The sequence below is a fragment of the Arachis hypogaea genome, chromosome 6 (assembly GCF_003086295.3).
Source record: "Arachis hypogaea cultivar Tifrunner chromosome 6, arahy.Tifrunner.gnm2.J5K5, whole genome shotgun sequence".
NCBI classification, from domain to species: domain Eukaryota; kingdom Viridiplantae; phylum Streptophyta; class Magnoliopsida; order Fabales; family Fabaceae; genus Arachis; species Arachis hypogaea.
Genome location: NC_092041.1, coordinates 88,289,480 through 88,303,056, shown reverse-complemented (window position 1 = coordinate 88,303,056; position 13,577 = coordinate 88,289,480). Strand labels below are relative to the sequence as shown.

Genomic DNA, 13,577 nt, shown 5'->3' with positions numbered 1-13,577 from the left:
AACTCTATTGTGCTGACAAGAATACGGACTTTAAGAAGATGATGAATTATTTCATGCGAATGAAAGAGATCAATCCGAGCTTGTTTTATAAGATAGATGTTGACGATGCTAATAAGTTCAAGAGCGCACTCTAGGTAAATGCAAGGTGCAAGGCTTCGTATGAATATAATGGAGATGTGATGTCGTTCGACACCTCGTACAAAAGAAACAGGTATGTATACTTATGGGTTGATTGCAAAAGCCTTTATTTTTTGAATTTGTTTTTGCATTTGTCATTTGTTATTGGTGTTTTAGCATGCATGGTCTACCGTTTTCATCATTTGTCAGTGTCAACCACCATGGGAAATCTACTCTTCTTAGTTGTGCTTTACTTGGGAGCGAGGAGATCCCTAGTTTTGAATCTATGTTCAAGCAATGAGTGAGATGCGTGAGAACTGCGCCAAGGGGGATAACCACTGACCAGTACAAGGCCATGGCCGGTGCTATTAGGAATGTCCTACCGAATACTGTCTACCGATGGTGCATTTAGCACATACTGAAGAAGACACAATTAATGCTTGGGGGTTATGCTAGGTACAGAGAAATGAATGCTAAGATGAGCTACATTGTATGGAAGTTTTCTTCTGTGAACTCTTTCAATGTTTGCTCGGATGGATTCATCAAAGAATTCGACCTAGGTTAGAATAGATGGTTATGAGGTTCGTGACCGTTTACTTACTTCGAATTTATTTGTTGCATATGGTTTATTTATTTATTTTTGGTAGGTTTTTTGGTTTATCTTGGTTGTTGTTTTGTTTTAGGAGTATAGTCAATGATTTTTTTTTATCTTGTCAGTAGATGTTCTTTTAAAAAAGAAATGGATGGTTTCTCTAATTAGAAAACTGGATGTTTTTTAGTTTGTGTTATTGTTTCTTTGGATGTGGTTATCCTGTTGTGTCTAAGCAACACTCTTATGCTAGTTTTTTTGTAGACCTTTATGCCAATCGACGAAAGTGGGTTCCAATATTCTTCAATGGTTAATTTTGGGCCGGTATAAAAAGTACACAAAGGAGTGAAAGTATGCACACATTTTATGGGGGGCTTCTACATTGCAAGAGTGGTTTAGTTCAATTCATCCATGAATACGACAATGTGCTTGGATACAAGAAACAGAAGGAGTTGGAAGATGATACTGCAGACTCAAAAGGAGTCATTCCATGTATATCGAGCACTACCATCGAGAGACAGTTTCAGTGGGAATACACCAGTAATATGTTCAAGGACGTTCAGCTGGAGTTAAGAAAAAAGCTGATTGCATTGTTAAATTTTAAACCTTGCACACTGAACACAACCCAGTTTAGCAACTACATGTAGAGTCAACTCAATAGGAACTAATCACAAAGAGTTTAAACACATTCAACATTCAAAAATATTGAGCAGCGGGAGCATACAGATTCCACCGATTCAAGGGAAAAACACAAATATAGAAATCAAATACAATCAACTTTTTTAACATTCAATGGAGAACCAATAATATGAAAAAAAAAACAGTATCGAGTTTTTTTAGCGGAAAAGAAAAAAATTTTTGCTACAAATAAAACAGTCCAATCTATCAAAACAGTAATATCTAATCTAATCTATATGTACACGCATCTCAGCAAGTAGGGACCCCTAATGATAGCAACATCTGGTGACTAATAATTGCATCGACCTATATTCACCACAATCAAACCCAATTTTATTGAGGAAAAAACCAACCCATGGAGACTCTGTTTTCACACATTTTTGGCCAATTCAAAAAACAAAAGGAACAACTAGTATTTTAAGAAAACTCAATTCAAATCCTACAATCAAACCTCTAATTGTACAAAGAAGTAACATCCAATAATTCGAAAAATGGAGTGCTTAACACATGATTAGCGAGACAGACTCAAAAGCCTATAACCCATTCGATGTCTCAGTATATGAATATAACCATTCAAAGAAAAAGTATAACCATGTCTCAATATTTGTTATAGTGTACACATAAGTAACACCCTGACAATTATCAAGCAACACCAATGATCAAATAATTACCTATCGTGGAGTGCTTTCAGGTGATACTTCACGGCACCACCAGGAGGATTTTGACGCGGTGTTCATGGGGCAGAACATGCGAGTCACCTTCGAGCTTGAATGGTGCGGCATTGACAACATGCAGCAGTCCCAAAAGGCTATGCTGAGCTTCAACGGCGCGGTGACGATGACATGCAGCAGTAGCGGTGGGCTTCGTTGAGCTTCTGATACCAGTAGTGTCTCGCAGTTGGAATGAAACGGAGTGGCTGACCTGGGTTGACGGCATACAGAAAACGCGCATGACGAACGTGTGAGGGAGATTCTGTAGTTTGAGAATTTTGGATTATTCATCAGTAAAACTTTAAAAGTTGGGGTTAACTAGGGTTATTTGGTTCATTGTGGGTAAATTGGGATGTTGCTTCTTGCTTGTATGGTGAAATAGGCTTCGGGTTCTAGCCCAATAAGAGTGGCAAAAGTTGGCTGAACCCTTCTTAGTTTCCTTGCGAAATTGTTCCTATAAAATAAACTTTCAATTACTACTGATAATGTATAAAATTAATACATTGAACAATCCTATAACATTGTTAATTATAGTCAAAAGTTATATTGGTTAATTTACTACGTTTGAATCATTATTAGCATCCTACCATTTTAATAATCTCTTAGTACATATAATGTATATGTAATTTAAATGTTAGTCATACAAAATAAAAATAATAATTTATTTTTGAAACTATTGACTTAGTAACGCTAATAATTTAAATGTTCCTTAAAAATAAATTAAAAATTATGATATTATGTAAGCAGAATATCAAGTAAAATTAATTACTTTTTATAAAATATTTAATTAATTTATTTTCATACACAATAATATTGTAATTACTTATAATTGTTCAAATATGAAATATTACACATTCCTTCAATGTGCTAAATTATGATAAGAAACCTTTTAATATAAAAATGTTAAAGAACCCTTACCATTTAAATTACTATTATATTATTCTACTAGCATAGTATGTACTCTTGGTACACTTTGATTATTAATTTTTTATTAACTCAAAATAAACTTTTAATGTGTTCTTTTCAAATACCACCATAAATTCATGGAAATAAGGTTTGGTTTGGTAAAACTTTTACTTTTCGAAAGTAGCTTATGAAAGTTATTGGTGCACGAAAATTACACTCACACTATGTAATTCAGCACAACTAACCAGCAAGTGCACTGGGTCGTCCAAGTAATACCTTACGTGAGTAAGGGTCAAATCCCACGGAGATTGTTGGCTTGAAGCAAGCTATGGTTATCTTATTATTCTTAGTCAGGATACCAATAGGGTTCTTCAGTTTCAATTGTAAAAAAAAAAAGTAAAAAAGCATAAAATAAGTAATTGTTACGCAGTAATGGAGAATGTGTTGGAGTTTTGGAGATGCTTTGTCTTCTGAATCTCTGTTTTCCCCCTGTCTTCTTCTTCACGCACGCAAGGTTCCTCCTATAGCAAGCTGTATGTAGGGTGTCACCGTTGTCAATGGCTACTTCCCATCCTCTCAGTGAAAATGGTCCAAATACTCTGTCACAGCACGACTAATCATCTGTCGGTTCTCGATTATGTTGGAATAGAATCTAGTGATCCTTTTGCGTCTGTCGCTACGCCCAACACTCGTGAGTTTGAAACTCGTCACAGTCATTCAATCCCTGAATCCTACTCGGAATACCACAGACAAGGTTTAGACTTTTCGGATTCTCAAGAATGCTGCCAATGGATTCTAGCTTATACCACGAAGATTCTGATTAAAGAATCTAAGAGATACTCATTCAATCTAATGTAGAATGGAGGTGGTTGTCAGGCACACATTCATGGGTTGAGAATGATGATGAGTGTCACGGATCATCACATTCATCACGGTTAAGTACGAATCAGTATCTTAGATAGAAACAAGCGTGTTTGAATGGAAAACAGAAATAATTGCATTAATTCATCGAGACGCTGTAGAGCTCCTCACCCCCAACAATGGAGTTTAGAGACTCATGCCGTCAGAAATACAAAGTTCAGATCTAAAATGTCATGAGTTACAAAATAAGTCTCTAAAAGTTGTTTAAATACTAAACTAGTAACCTAGGTTTACAGAAAATGAGTAAACTAAGATAGATAGTGCAGAAATCCACTTATGGGGCCCACTTAGTGTGTGCTGGGGCTGAGACTTAAGCTTCTCACGTGCCTGGGCTATTTTTGGAGTTAAACGTTAGGTTGTAACCTGTTTCTGATGTTTAACTCCAACTTGCAACCTGTTTCTGGCGTTCAACGTCAGAATGCAACATGGAACTGGAGTTAAACACCGGTTTACGTCGTTTATCTTCGAGCAAAGTATAGACTATTATATATTGCTGGAAAGCCTTGGATGTCGACTTTCCAACCCAATTGAGAGCGTGCCAATTGGACTCCTGTAGCTCCAAAAAATTCATTCCGAGTGCAGGGAGGTCAGAATCCAATAGCATCAGTAGTCTTTTTTCAGCCTAAATCAGATTTTTGCTCAGATCCCTCAATTTCAGCCAGAAAATACCTGAAATCATAGAAAACACACAAACTCTTAGTAAAGTCCAGAAATATAAATTTTGCATTAAAACTAATAAAAGCATACTAAAAAGTAGCTAGAACCTACTAAAAACTACTTAAAAACAATGCCAAAAAGCGTATAAATTATCCGCTCATCACAACACCAAACTTAAATTGTTGCTTGTCCCCAAGCAACTGAAAATTAAATAGAATAAAAAGAAGAGAATATACTATAAATTCCAAACTATCAATGAAGCTTAGTTCTAATTAGATGAGCGAGACTAGTAGCTTTTTGCTTCTGAACAGTTTTGGCATCTCACTTTATCCTTTGAAGTTTAGAATGATTGGCATCTATAGGAACTCAGAATTCAGATTGTTTTATTTTCTCCTAGTTTAGTATGTTGATTCTTGAACACAACTACTTTATGAGTCTTGGCCGTGGCCCTAAGCACTTTATTTTCTAGTATTACCACCGGATAAATAAATGCCACAGACACATAACTGGGTGAACCTTTTCAGATTGTGACTTAGCTTTGCTAAAGTCCCAATTAGAGATGTTCATAGTTCTTAAGCACACTCTTTTACTTTGGATCACGACTTTAACCACTCAGTCTCAAGCTTTTCACTTGGACCTGCATGCCACAAGCACATGGTTAGGGACAGCTTGATTTAGCCGCTTAGGCTTGGATTTATTTCCTTGGGCCCTCCTATCCATTGATGCTCAAAGTCTTGGATCCTTTTTACCCTTGTCTTTTGGTTTTAAGGGCTATTGGCTTTTTCTGCTTTCTTTTTCTTTTTCTTTTATTTTTTTCTTTTTTTCGCAAGCTTTTTATTCACTGCTTTTTCTTGCTTCAAGAATCAATTTCATGATTTTTCAGATTATCAATAACATTTCTCTTTGTTCATCATTATTTTAAGATCCAAAAATTTTAACATTCATAAACAACAAGATAAAAAATATGCACTGTTCAAGTATTCATTCAGAAAATAAAAAGTATTGCCACCACATCAATATAATTAAACTAATTTCAAGGATGAATTCGAAACTCATGTACTTCTTGTTCTTTTGTATTAGAAACATTTTTCATTTAAGAGAGGTGAAGGATTCATGGAATTATTCATAGCCTTAAGACATAATTACGAAATACTAATGATCATGTAGTAAAGATTCAAAACATAGACAAACATATAGCATAAAACCGAAAAACAGAGAGATAAGAACAAGGAAGTTAAGGAATGAATCCACCTTAGTGAGGGTGGCGCCTTCTTCTTGAAGGACCAATGGTGTTCTTGAGCTCCTCTATGTTTTTGATCTCCTCTATGTCTCTTCCTTGCCTCTGTTGCTTGATCTCTAGTGATTTTGGTGCTCCTATCCTTAGTTGCTCCCAATAATTGTGTAGAGGAAAATGTATCCTTTGAGGTATCTCAGGGATTTCTTGATGAGGGAATTCCTCATGCTCTTATTGAGGTCCATGAGTGGGCTCTCTTGATGTGCAGTCAAATGCTCTACTACTGAGCTGTGGACCCTTGAGATGAATCTCTCCATCTCCCATGACTCGGAGGTGGAAGCTTTTGTCTTCCCTTTCCTCTTTCTAGAGGTTTCTCCGGCCTTAGGTGCCATAAATGGTTATGGAAAAACAAAAAGCTATGCTTTTACCACACCAAACATGGAATGTTGCTTGCCCTCGAGCAAAAGAAGAAAGAATAGAAGAAGAAGATATGGATAAGAGGGAGAGAGGTGTGGGTTTCGGTCAAGGAGGAGAAGAGAGGGTAGTGTTGTGTGAGAATGAAGAAGAGAGGAGTGGGGTAGGTGGGGATCCTGTGGGGTTCACAGATCCTGAGGTGATTCTGTGGGGTCCACAGATCTTGAGGTGTCAAGAATTTCTCATCCCTGCATCTTTTAGGCGTGTAAAACGCCCTCTATATGCAATCCTGGCGTTTAATGCCAGACTGTAGCTTGTTTCTGGCGTTAAACGCCCAAATGTAGGCTGTTTCTGGCGTTTAACGCCAGCCTGATGCTTGTTTCTGGCGTTAAACGCCAGCTTGGTGCTTGTTTCTGGCGTTAAACACCAGACAGATGCACGTTTCTGGCGTTTAAACGCCAGACAGCTCTTCCTCCAGGGTGTGTTTTTTCTTCTGCTATTTTTGATTCTGTTTTTAATTTTTGCAATACTTTTATGACTCCACATGATCATAAACCTAATAAAAACATGAGAGAACAATAGAAACATAGATAAATAAAGATTGGGTTACCTCCCAATAAGCGATTCTTTAATGTCTTTAGCTGGACTATTACTGAGCTTTAATCCAGTCTCAGTCTTGAGCTTTCTTGCTCAATATTGCCTTCAAGATAATGCTTGAATCTTTGCCCATTAACAATGAACTTTTTGTCAGAGTCACTATCATGAAGCTCTGCAAACCATGGTGCTTCCTGAATGGCAAAAAGTTGCTCATCTGGAAAGGTTTCAGAGATCTCAGTAAGAGGGAGGGACGTCCCTTCTACTGGTTCTATTCGGGACAGGTGATCTGCTACTTGGTTCTCTGTCTCTTTTCTGTCTCTTATTTCTATATCAGACTTTTGCAGAAGCAACATCCATCTTATGAGCCTGGGTTTTGAATCCTGCTTTGTGAGTAGATATTTAAGAGCAGCATGCTCAGTGTACACAATCACTTTTGATCCTACTAAATAGGATCTGAACTTGTCAATGGCATAAACCATTGTAAGCAATTCCTTTTCTGTGGTTGTGTAGTTCTTCTGCGCATCATTTAGAACACGGCTGGTGTAATAAATGACATGCAGAAGCTTGTCATGCCTCTGTCCCAACACTGCACCAATGGCATGATCATTAGCATCACACATTAATTCAAATGGTAATATCTAGTCTGGTGCAGAAATGACTGGTGCTGTGATCAGCTTAGCTTTTAGAGTCTCAAATGCCTATAGACACTCCTTATTAAAGATCAATGGCATGTCAGCAGCTAGCAAATTACTCAGAGGTTTGGTAATTTTTGAAAAATCTTTTATAAACCTCCTATAGAATCATGCATGCTCCAGAAAGCTTCTGATTGCCTTAACATTGGAAGGTGGTGGTAATTTTTCAATTATCTCTACCTTAGCTTGATCCACCTCTATTCCCTTGTTCAAAATTTTGTTCCCAAGGACAATTCCTTCAGTCACCATAAAGTGACATTTCTCCCAGTTTAAAACCAGGTTAGTCTCTTGGTACCTCTTTAGAACAAGTGCTAGATGGTCAAGACAGGAGCTGAATGAGTCTCCAAATACTGAAAAGTCATCCATGAAGACTTCCAGAAATTTTTCCACCATATCAGAGAAAATAGAGAGCATGCACATTTGAAAGGTTGCAGGTGCATTGCACAGACCCAGTGACGGATCCAGAAAATTTTTTCAGTAGGGGGCAAAATATATATAATATAATAATAATTTTTATAATTAATGTTATAAAATAGGAATATTTTTTAAATTATTTAACCAATAAATTAAAATAAAATAATAATTCAAAATAATAACAAATAATTTAGAATTCCATTCTTCTAGGTTTCATATTTTGAAAAGATTGAATAATCTTTTCATTGTCAATACAATCAAATGTCTCTCTTTCTTTGTATGTCACTAAACAATCATTTAAAAATTCGTCTCCCATACGGTTCCGAAGTCGACTCTTTATGATGTTCATAGCAGAAAAAGTTCTTTCAACTGATGCAGTTGCTACGGGCAAAACTAAAGCTAACTTCAAAAGAAGAAACACTAATGGATAAACAATATTTTTTTGAGTCTCAACCAACTTCTGAGAAAGAGCACCAATTCCATTTAAGTCTGAGAATTGATCATCAGAACGCACATCTAGTATGAAGTTCTCAAGTTGACTGTCAAGTGCCAAAAGTTGAGTGGAAGAAAATTCTAATGGATAGAATTGAGCTAACTGGATAAACTTCTCCTTATCAAATGCAAAAAATGAGTGTCTTGGATTCAAACAAGCTATGCAAAGAAGCAATTCAGTATTCACCTCTGTAAAATGATTATTGAGTTCTTGAAGTTGTCTATCAACTACTTGATAGAATATCTCAACTTGAAAATGATGCAAATTTGATATCTTTTGAACCTTGCGTCTTGATCTTCCTTGTGACACAAATATATCATCCATGATTAGAACAGTAATATCATGTTTGTCACAAAACAGTGAGACTTTGTCAAGTAAAAGAGACCAGCCATCATCTCTTATATTTTGCAACCGTTGCTTAGACACTTTGACTAATGCCATAGCATTTACAATGTCTTGATCATTCCTTTGTAACTCTTGAGATAACTCATTAGTAACTCCCAAGATATTTTTCATCAAGTGCAAGTTGAAAATGAATTCAAAGGATTGAATGACATTCAATAAATGATATGCTTCAGCTCTTTGTTCTGAATTATTTCCATCTTCCTCAACATATTCAAGAACATTAACCACAAAAGGAAATAAAGAAATTAATCTAAGTATAGTTCCATAGTGTGAACCCCATCTAGTGTCTCCAGCTCTTTTTAAAGCTGTTTCTTGATTCAAACCACGCCCACTAGAAATTTCTCCACTTTTTAGTGCTTCAATTGTCTTAGTCATTTGACTATCACGAAGCATATCTCTTCGTTTACACGAAGCTCCAACAACATTGCACAAATTAGTTAACAAATTAAAAAGCAAAGCAATTTCAACTTGTTTTTTTGCAACCGTTACAAGAGCTAACTGAAGTTGGTGAGCAAAGCAATGTACATAGAAAGCATAAGAATTTTCTTTCAATATCAAAGTTTTCAAACCATTAAATTCTCCTTGCATGTTACTTGCACCATCATATCCTTGTCCACGTACTCTTGATAAACTTAAATTATATGTTTCTAATAATGACTCCAATGCTAATTTTAGAGATAAAGCATTAGTATTAGAAACATGAACAAGACCAAGAAAATGCTCCCCAACTTGTCCTTCTTTGTTCACATACCTTAAGCAAACTGACATTTGCTCCTTAATAGAAATGTCACGGGCTTCATCAACCAATACAGCAAATAATTCATCCCCAAGATCATCTACAATAACTTTCGTCATTTCCCTTGCAGCAGCTCCTACAATATCTTTTTGAATTGAGGGTGCTATTAGTTTAAGATTCCCACGAGCATTTTTGAAAGCACGACCAATCTCTTCATTATGTTGCGCAAGAAAGTTTAGAAGTTCCAAAAAATTTCCTTGGTTAACAGAATCATCTGTCTCATCATTACCACGAAAGGCCAATCCTTGTCGCAAAAGAAATCTAATACAATCAATTGTTGCTGTCAAGTGAATTTGATAATTCTTTTTTAGCTTGCTCAGATTGTTTTTCAATAGCAGCAGTGATGTGTTGTTTTGGTCTCATAAGTGCTTCACATTTTCTCCAAGCTTGATTATGAGCGCTATCATGAATCCCAACATGAATTTGTAGTCTCTCCTTTTTTTTCCAATTTGAAAAGCCAGTAGTTACAAAAGCATCACCACCTTCAGTCTCAGGTTTCATAAGATAACAACAAAGACAAAAAACAGCATCTTTTGATATACTATACTCTAACCAGTTGCCATAGTTATCAAACCAATTAGGATTAAATCTTCGAAAAGAAGAACCACAAGCAGTTTGCGAAAAATCATGAGTCCTTGGTTGACAATGACCTTTTTGAAAATATGCACATCTAACTTTGTCTCTGTCATTCGGGTGATAACTTGAAATCTTTGGTCGTTGTCCTGGATCTGCTATAAGATTATTGATAAGCGGATAATTTGTACGCTTTTCGGCATTATTTTTAGTATGTTTTTAGTATGATCTAGTTAGTTTTTAGTATATTTTTATTAGTTTTTAGTTAAAATTCACTTTTCTGGACTTTACTATGAGTTTGTGTATTTTTCTGTGATTTCAGGTATTTTCTGGCTGAAATTGAGGGACCTGAGCAAAAATCTGATTCAGAGACTAAAAAGGACTGCAGATGCTGTTGGATTCTGACCTCCCTGCACTCGAAGTGGATTTTCTGGAGCTACAGAATCCCAATTGGCGCGCTCTCAACGGCGTTGAAAAGTAGACATCCTGGGCTTTCCAGCAATATATGATAGTTCATACTTTTCCCAAGATTTGATGGCCCAAACCGGTGTTCAAAGTCACCCTCAGAAATCCCAGCGTTAAACGCCGGAACTGGCACCAAAATGGGAGTTAAACGCCCAAACTGGCATAAAAGCTGGCGTTTAACTCCAAGAAGAGTCTCTACACGAAAATGATTCAATGCTCAGCCCAAGCACACACTAAGTGGGCCCGGAAGTGGATTTTTATGTCATTTACTCATCTCTGTACACCCTAGGCTACTAGTTTTCTATAAGTAGGACATTATACTATTGTATTTTCATCTTGGTTCTTCTGGTTCCCTCTTTGGGACCGAAGCCAATGATCACTCTTGTTCTTATGTATTTTCAACGGTGGAGTTTCTACACACCATAGATTAAGGTGTGGAGCTCTGCTGTACCTCGAGTATTAATGCAATTACTATTGTTCTTCTATTCAATTCCGCTTGTTCTTGTTCTAAGATATCACTTGTTCTTCAACTTGATGAATGTGATGATCCGTGACACTCATCATCATTCTCACCTATGAACGCGTGCCTGACAACCACCTCCGTTCTACCTTAGATTGGGTGGATATCTCTTGGATTCTTTAACCGGAATCTTCGTGGTATAAGCTAGAACTGATGGCGGCATTCAAGAGAATTCGGAAGGTCTAAACCTTGTCTGTGGTATTCTGAGTAGGATTCAATGATTGAATGACTGTGACGAGCTTCAAACACCTGAGGGCGGGGCGTTAGTGACAGACGCAAAAGAATCACTGGATTCTATTCCGGCCTGATCGAGAACCGACAGATGGATAGCCGTGCCGTGACAGGGTGCGTTGAACATTTCCACTGAGAGGATGGGAGGTAGCCACTGACAACGGTGAAACCCTTGCATACAGCTTGCCATGGAAAGGTGCAAGAAGGATTGGATGAAGACAGTAGGAAAGCAGAGAGACGGAAGGGACCAGCATCTTCATACTCTTATCTGAAATTCCTACCAATGAATTACATAAGTATCTCTATCTTTATCTTTATGTTTTATGTGTTTATCACCATACTCATTTGAGTTTGCCTGACTAAGATTTACAAGGTGACCATAGCTTGCTTCATACCAACAATCTCTGTGGGATCGACCCTTACTCGCGTAAGGTTTATTACTTGGACGACCCAGTACACTTGCTGGTTAGTTGTGCGAAGTTGTAGTGATCACAATTTCGTCCACCAAGTTTTTGGCACCGTTGCCGGGGATTGTTCGAGTATGGACAACTGACGGTTCATCTTGTTGCTTAGATTAGGTATTTTTTCTTCAGAGTTCTTAAGAATGAATTCTAGAGTTTCATGATGATCTGTTGAAATCTGGCTGGCTGTGAAGCCATGTCTAATTTCATTGGACCGAGGTTTCAACTTATCGTCACAAAAGCTTGTTAATTTCTATCAATCTTGCTATTGGAGCAGTGATCTGCTAAGGCTTGGCTGGCCATTGGCCATGTCTAGTGTTTTGGACCGAAGCTTTCTTTGAAAGCTTGGCTGGCTGTGAAGCCATGTCTAATTCCTGGACCGGAGTCTTAGACTAAACATTGCATGATTCCTGGAATTCTCATTAAGAATTTAGATACCTTTATTTTCTTTTTCCACTTAATTTTTCGAAAAAAAAAATTACAAAATCATAAAATCCAAAAATTTCTTGTTTGAGTCTAGAGTCTCATATTAAGTTTGGTGTCAATTGCATGTTTCTGTTCTTCTTGCATTCATGCATGTGTCTTCATTCATCTTCAAGTTGTTCTTGATGATTTTATTGCTTTGATTTTATTGAATTCTCTTGACTTGAGTGTTTATGTGTCTCATATAGTGTCAGTAGTATACAAACTGCTAAGTTTGGTGTCTTGCATGCATTGTTATTTGATTTTAGTTGCATTTTGATTATTCCTTATTATTAAAAATCCAAAAATATTTTTAATTTGTGTCTCTTCAAGTCAATAATACAGAGAATTGAAGATTCAGAACATACAGCAGAGAAATTGCACAGAAAAAGCTGGGCGTTCAAAACGCCCAGTGAAGAAGGACAGACTGTCATTTAAACGCCAGCCAGGGTACCTGGTTGGGCGTTTAACGCCCAAAAGGGTAGCATTTTGGGCGTTAAACGCCAAAATGTGCACCATTCTGGGCGTTTAACGCCAGGATGGCACAAGAGGGAAGATTTTGTTTTCAATGCAAATTTTTTCTCAAGTTTTCAAAATCTTTTCAAAATCAAATCTTTTTCAAATCAATCTTTTCAATCAAATCTTTTTCAAAATCAATTTCTTTCTATTTTCAAAGATACTTGCTATCAATTAATGATTTGATTCAACATTTCAAGTATGTTGCCTTTTCTGTTGAGAAATGTTTAATGTTTGAATCATATCTTTTCTTGATAGCCAAGTCATTAATTTTCAAAATCAAATCTTTTTAAAATATTTTTCAAATCATATCTTCTCAATCACATCTTTTTAAAACTAATCATATCTTCTTAACCACATCTTTTTCAAAATAGTTTTCAATCAAATCTTTTTGATTTCTAATTTCAAAATCTTTTTCAAAAATCACTTGATTTCTTTTCCACTTTCATTTTCGAAAATCAATTAGTGTTTTTCAAAAATGTTTTCAAAATCTTTTACTTAATTTTCGAAAATTACTTCCCTTCTTCTCACATCCTTCTATTTATGGACTAATACTGTTCCTTAATGCAAAATTCGAACTCCATCTTCTTTGATAAGTTCGAATTTTCTACTTCTGTCTTCTACTTTTCTTTTCCTCTAACACCTAAAGGAATCTCTATATTGTGACATAGAGGATTCCACATTTTCTTGTTCCCTTCTCTTTCTTATGAGCAGGAGCAAGGACAA

General features: G+C 36.4%; 1 protein-coding gene across 1 annotated transcript; it reads right to left on the bottom strand.

The window, feature by feature from the left end:
- Window positions 1–8,119: 8,119 nt before the first annotated feature.
- Window positions 8,120–10,186, bottom strand: LOC112805702 (uncharacterized). The gene is made up of 3 exons (XM_025848046.1): window positions 10,177–10,186; window positions 8,705–9,867; window positions 8,120–8,539 (listed from the first exon to the last, which is right to left on the bottom strand). The coding sequence occupies exons 1-3, from the start codon at window positions 10,184–10,186 to the stop codon at window positions 8,120–8,122; spliced, it is 1,593 nt and encodes a 530-aa protein (XP_025703831.1).
- Window positions 10,187–13,577: the final 3,391 nt, after the last annotated feature.

Bases quoted from the DNA above. Each gene is read 5' to 3' on its own strand.
- LOC112805702 (XM_025848046.1), bottom strand. The intron at 8,540-8,704 runs GTTCAAAAGATA...GCATTTGATAAG, and splicing joins AAGGAAGATCAAGACGCAAG to GAGAAGTTTATCCAGTTAGC.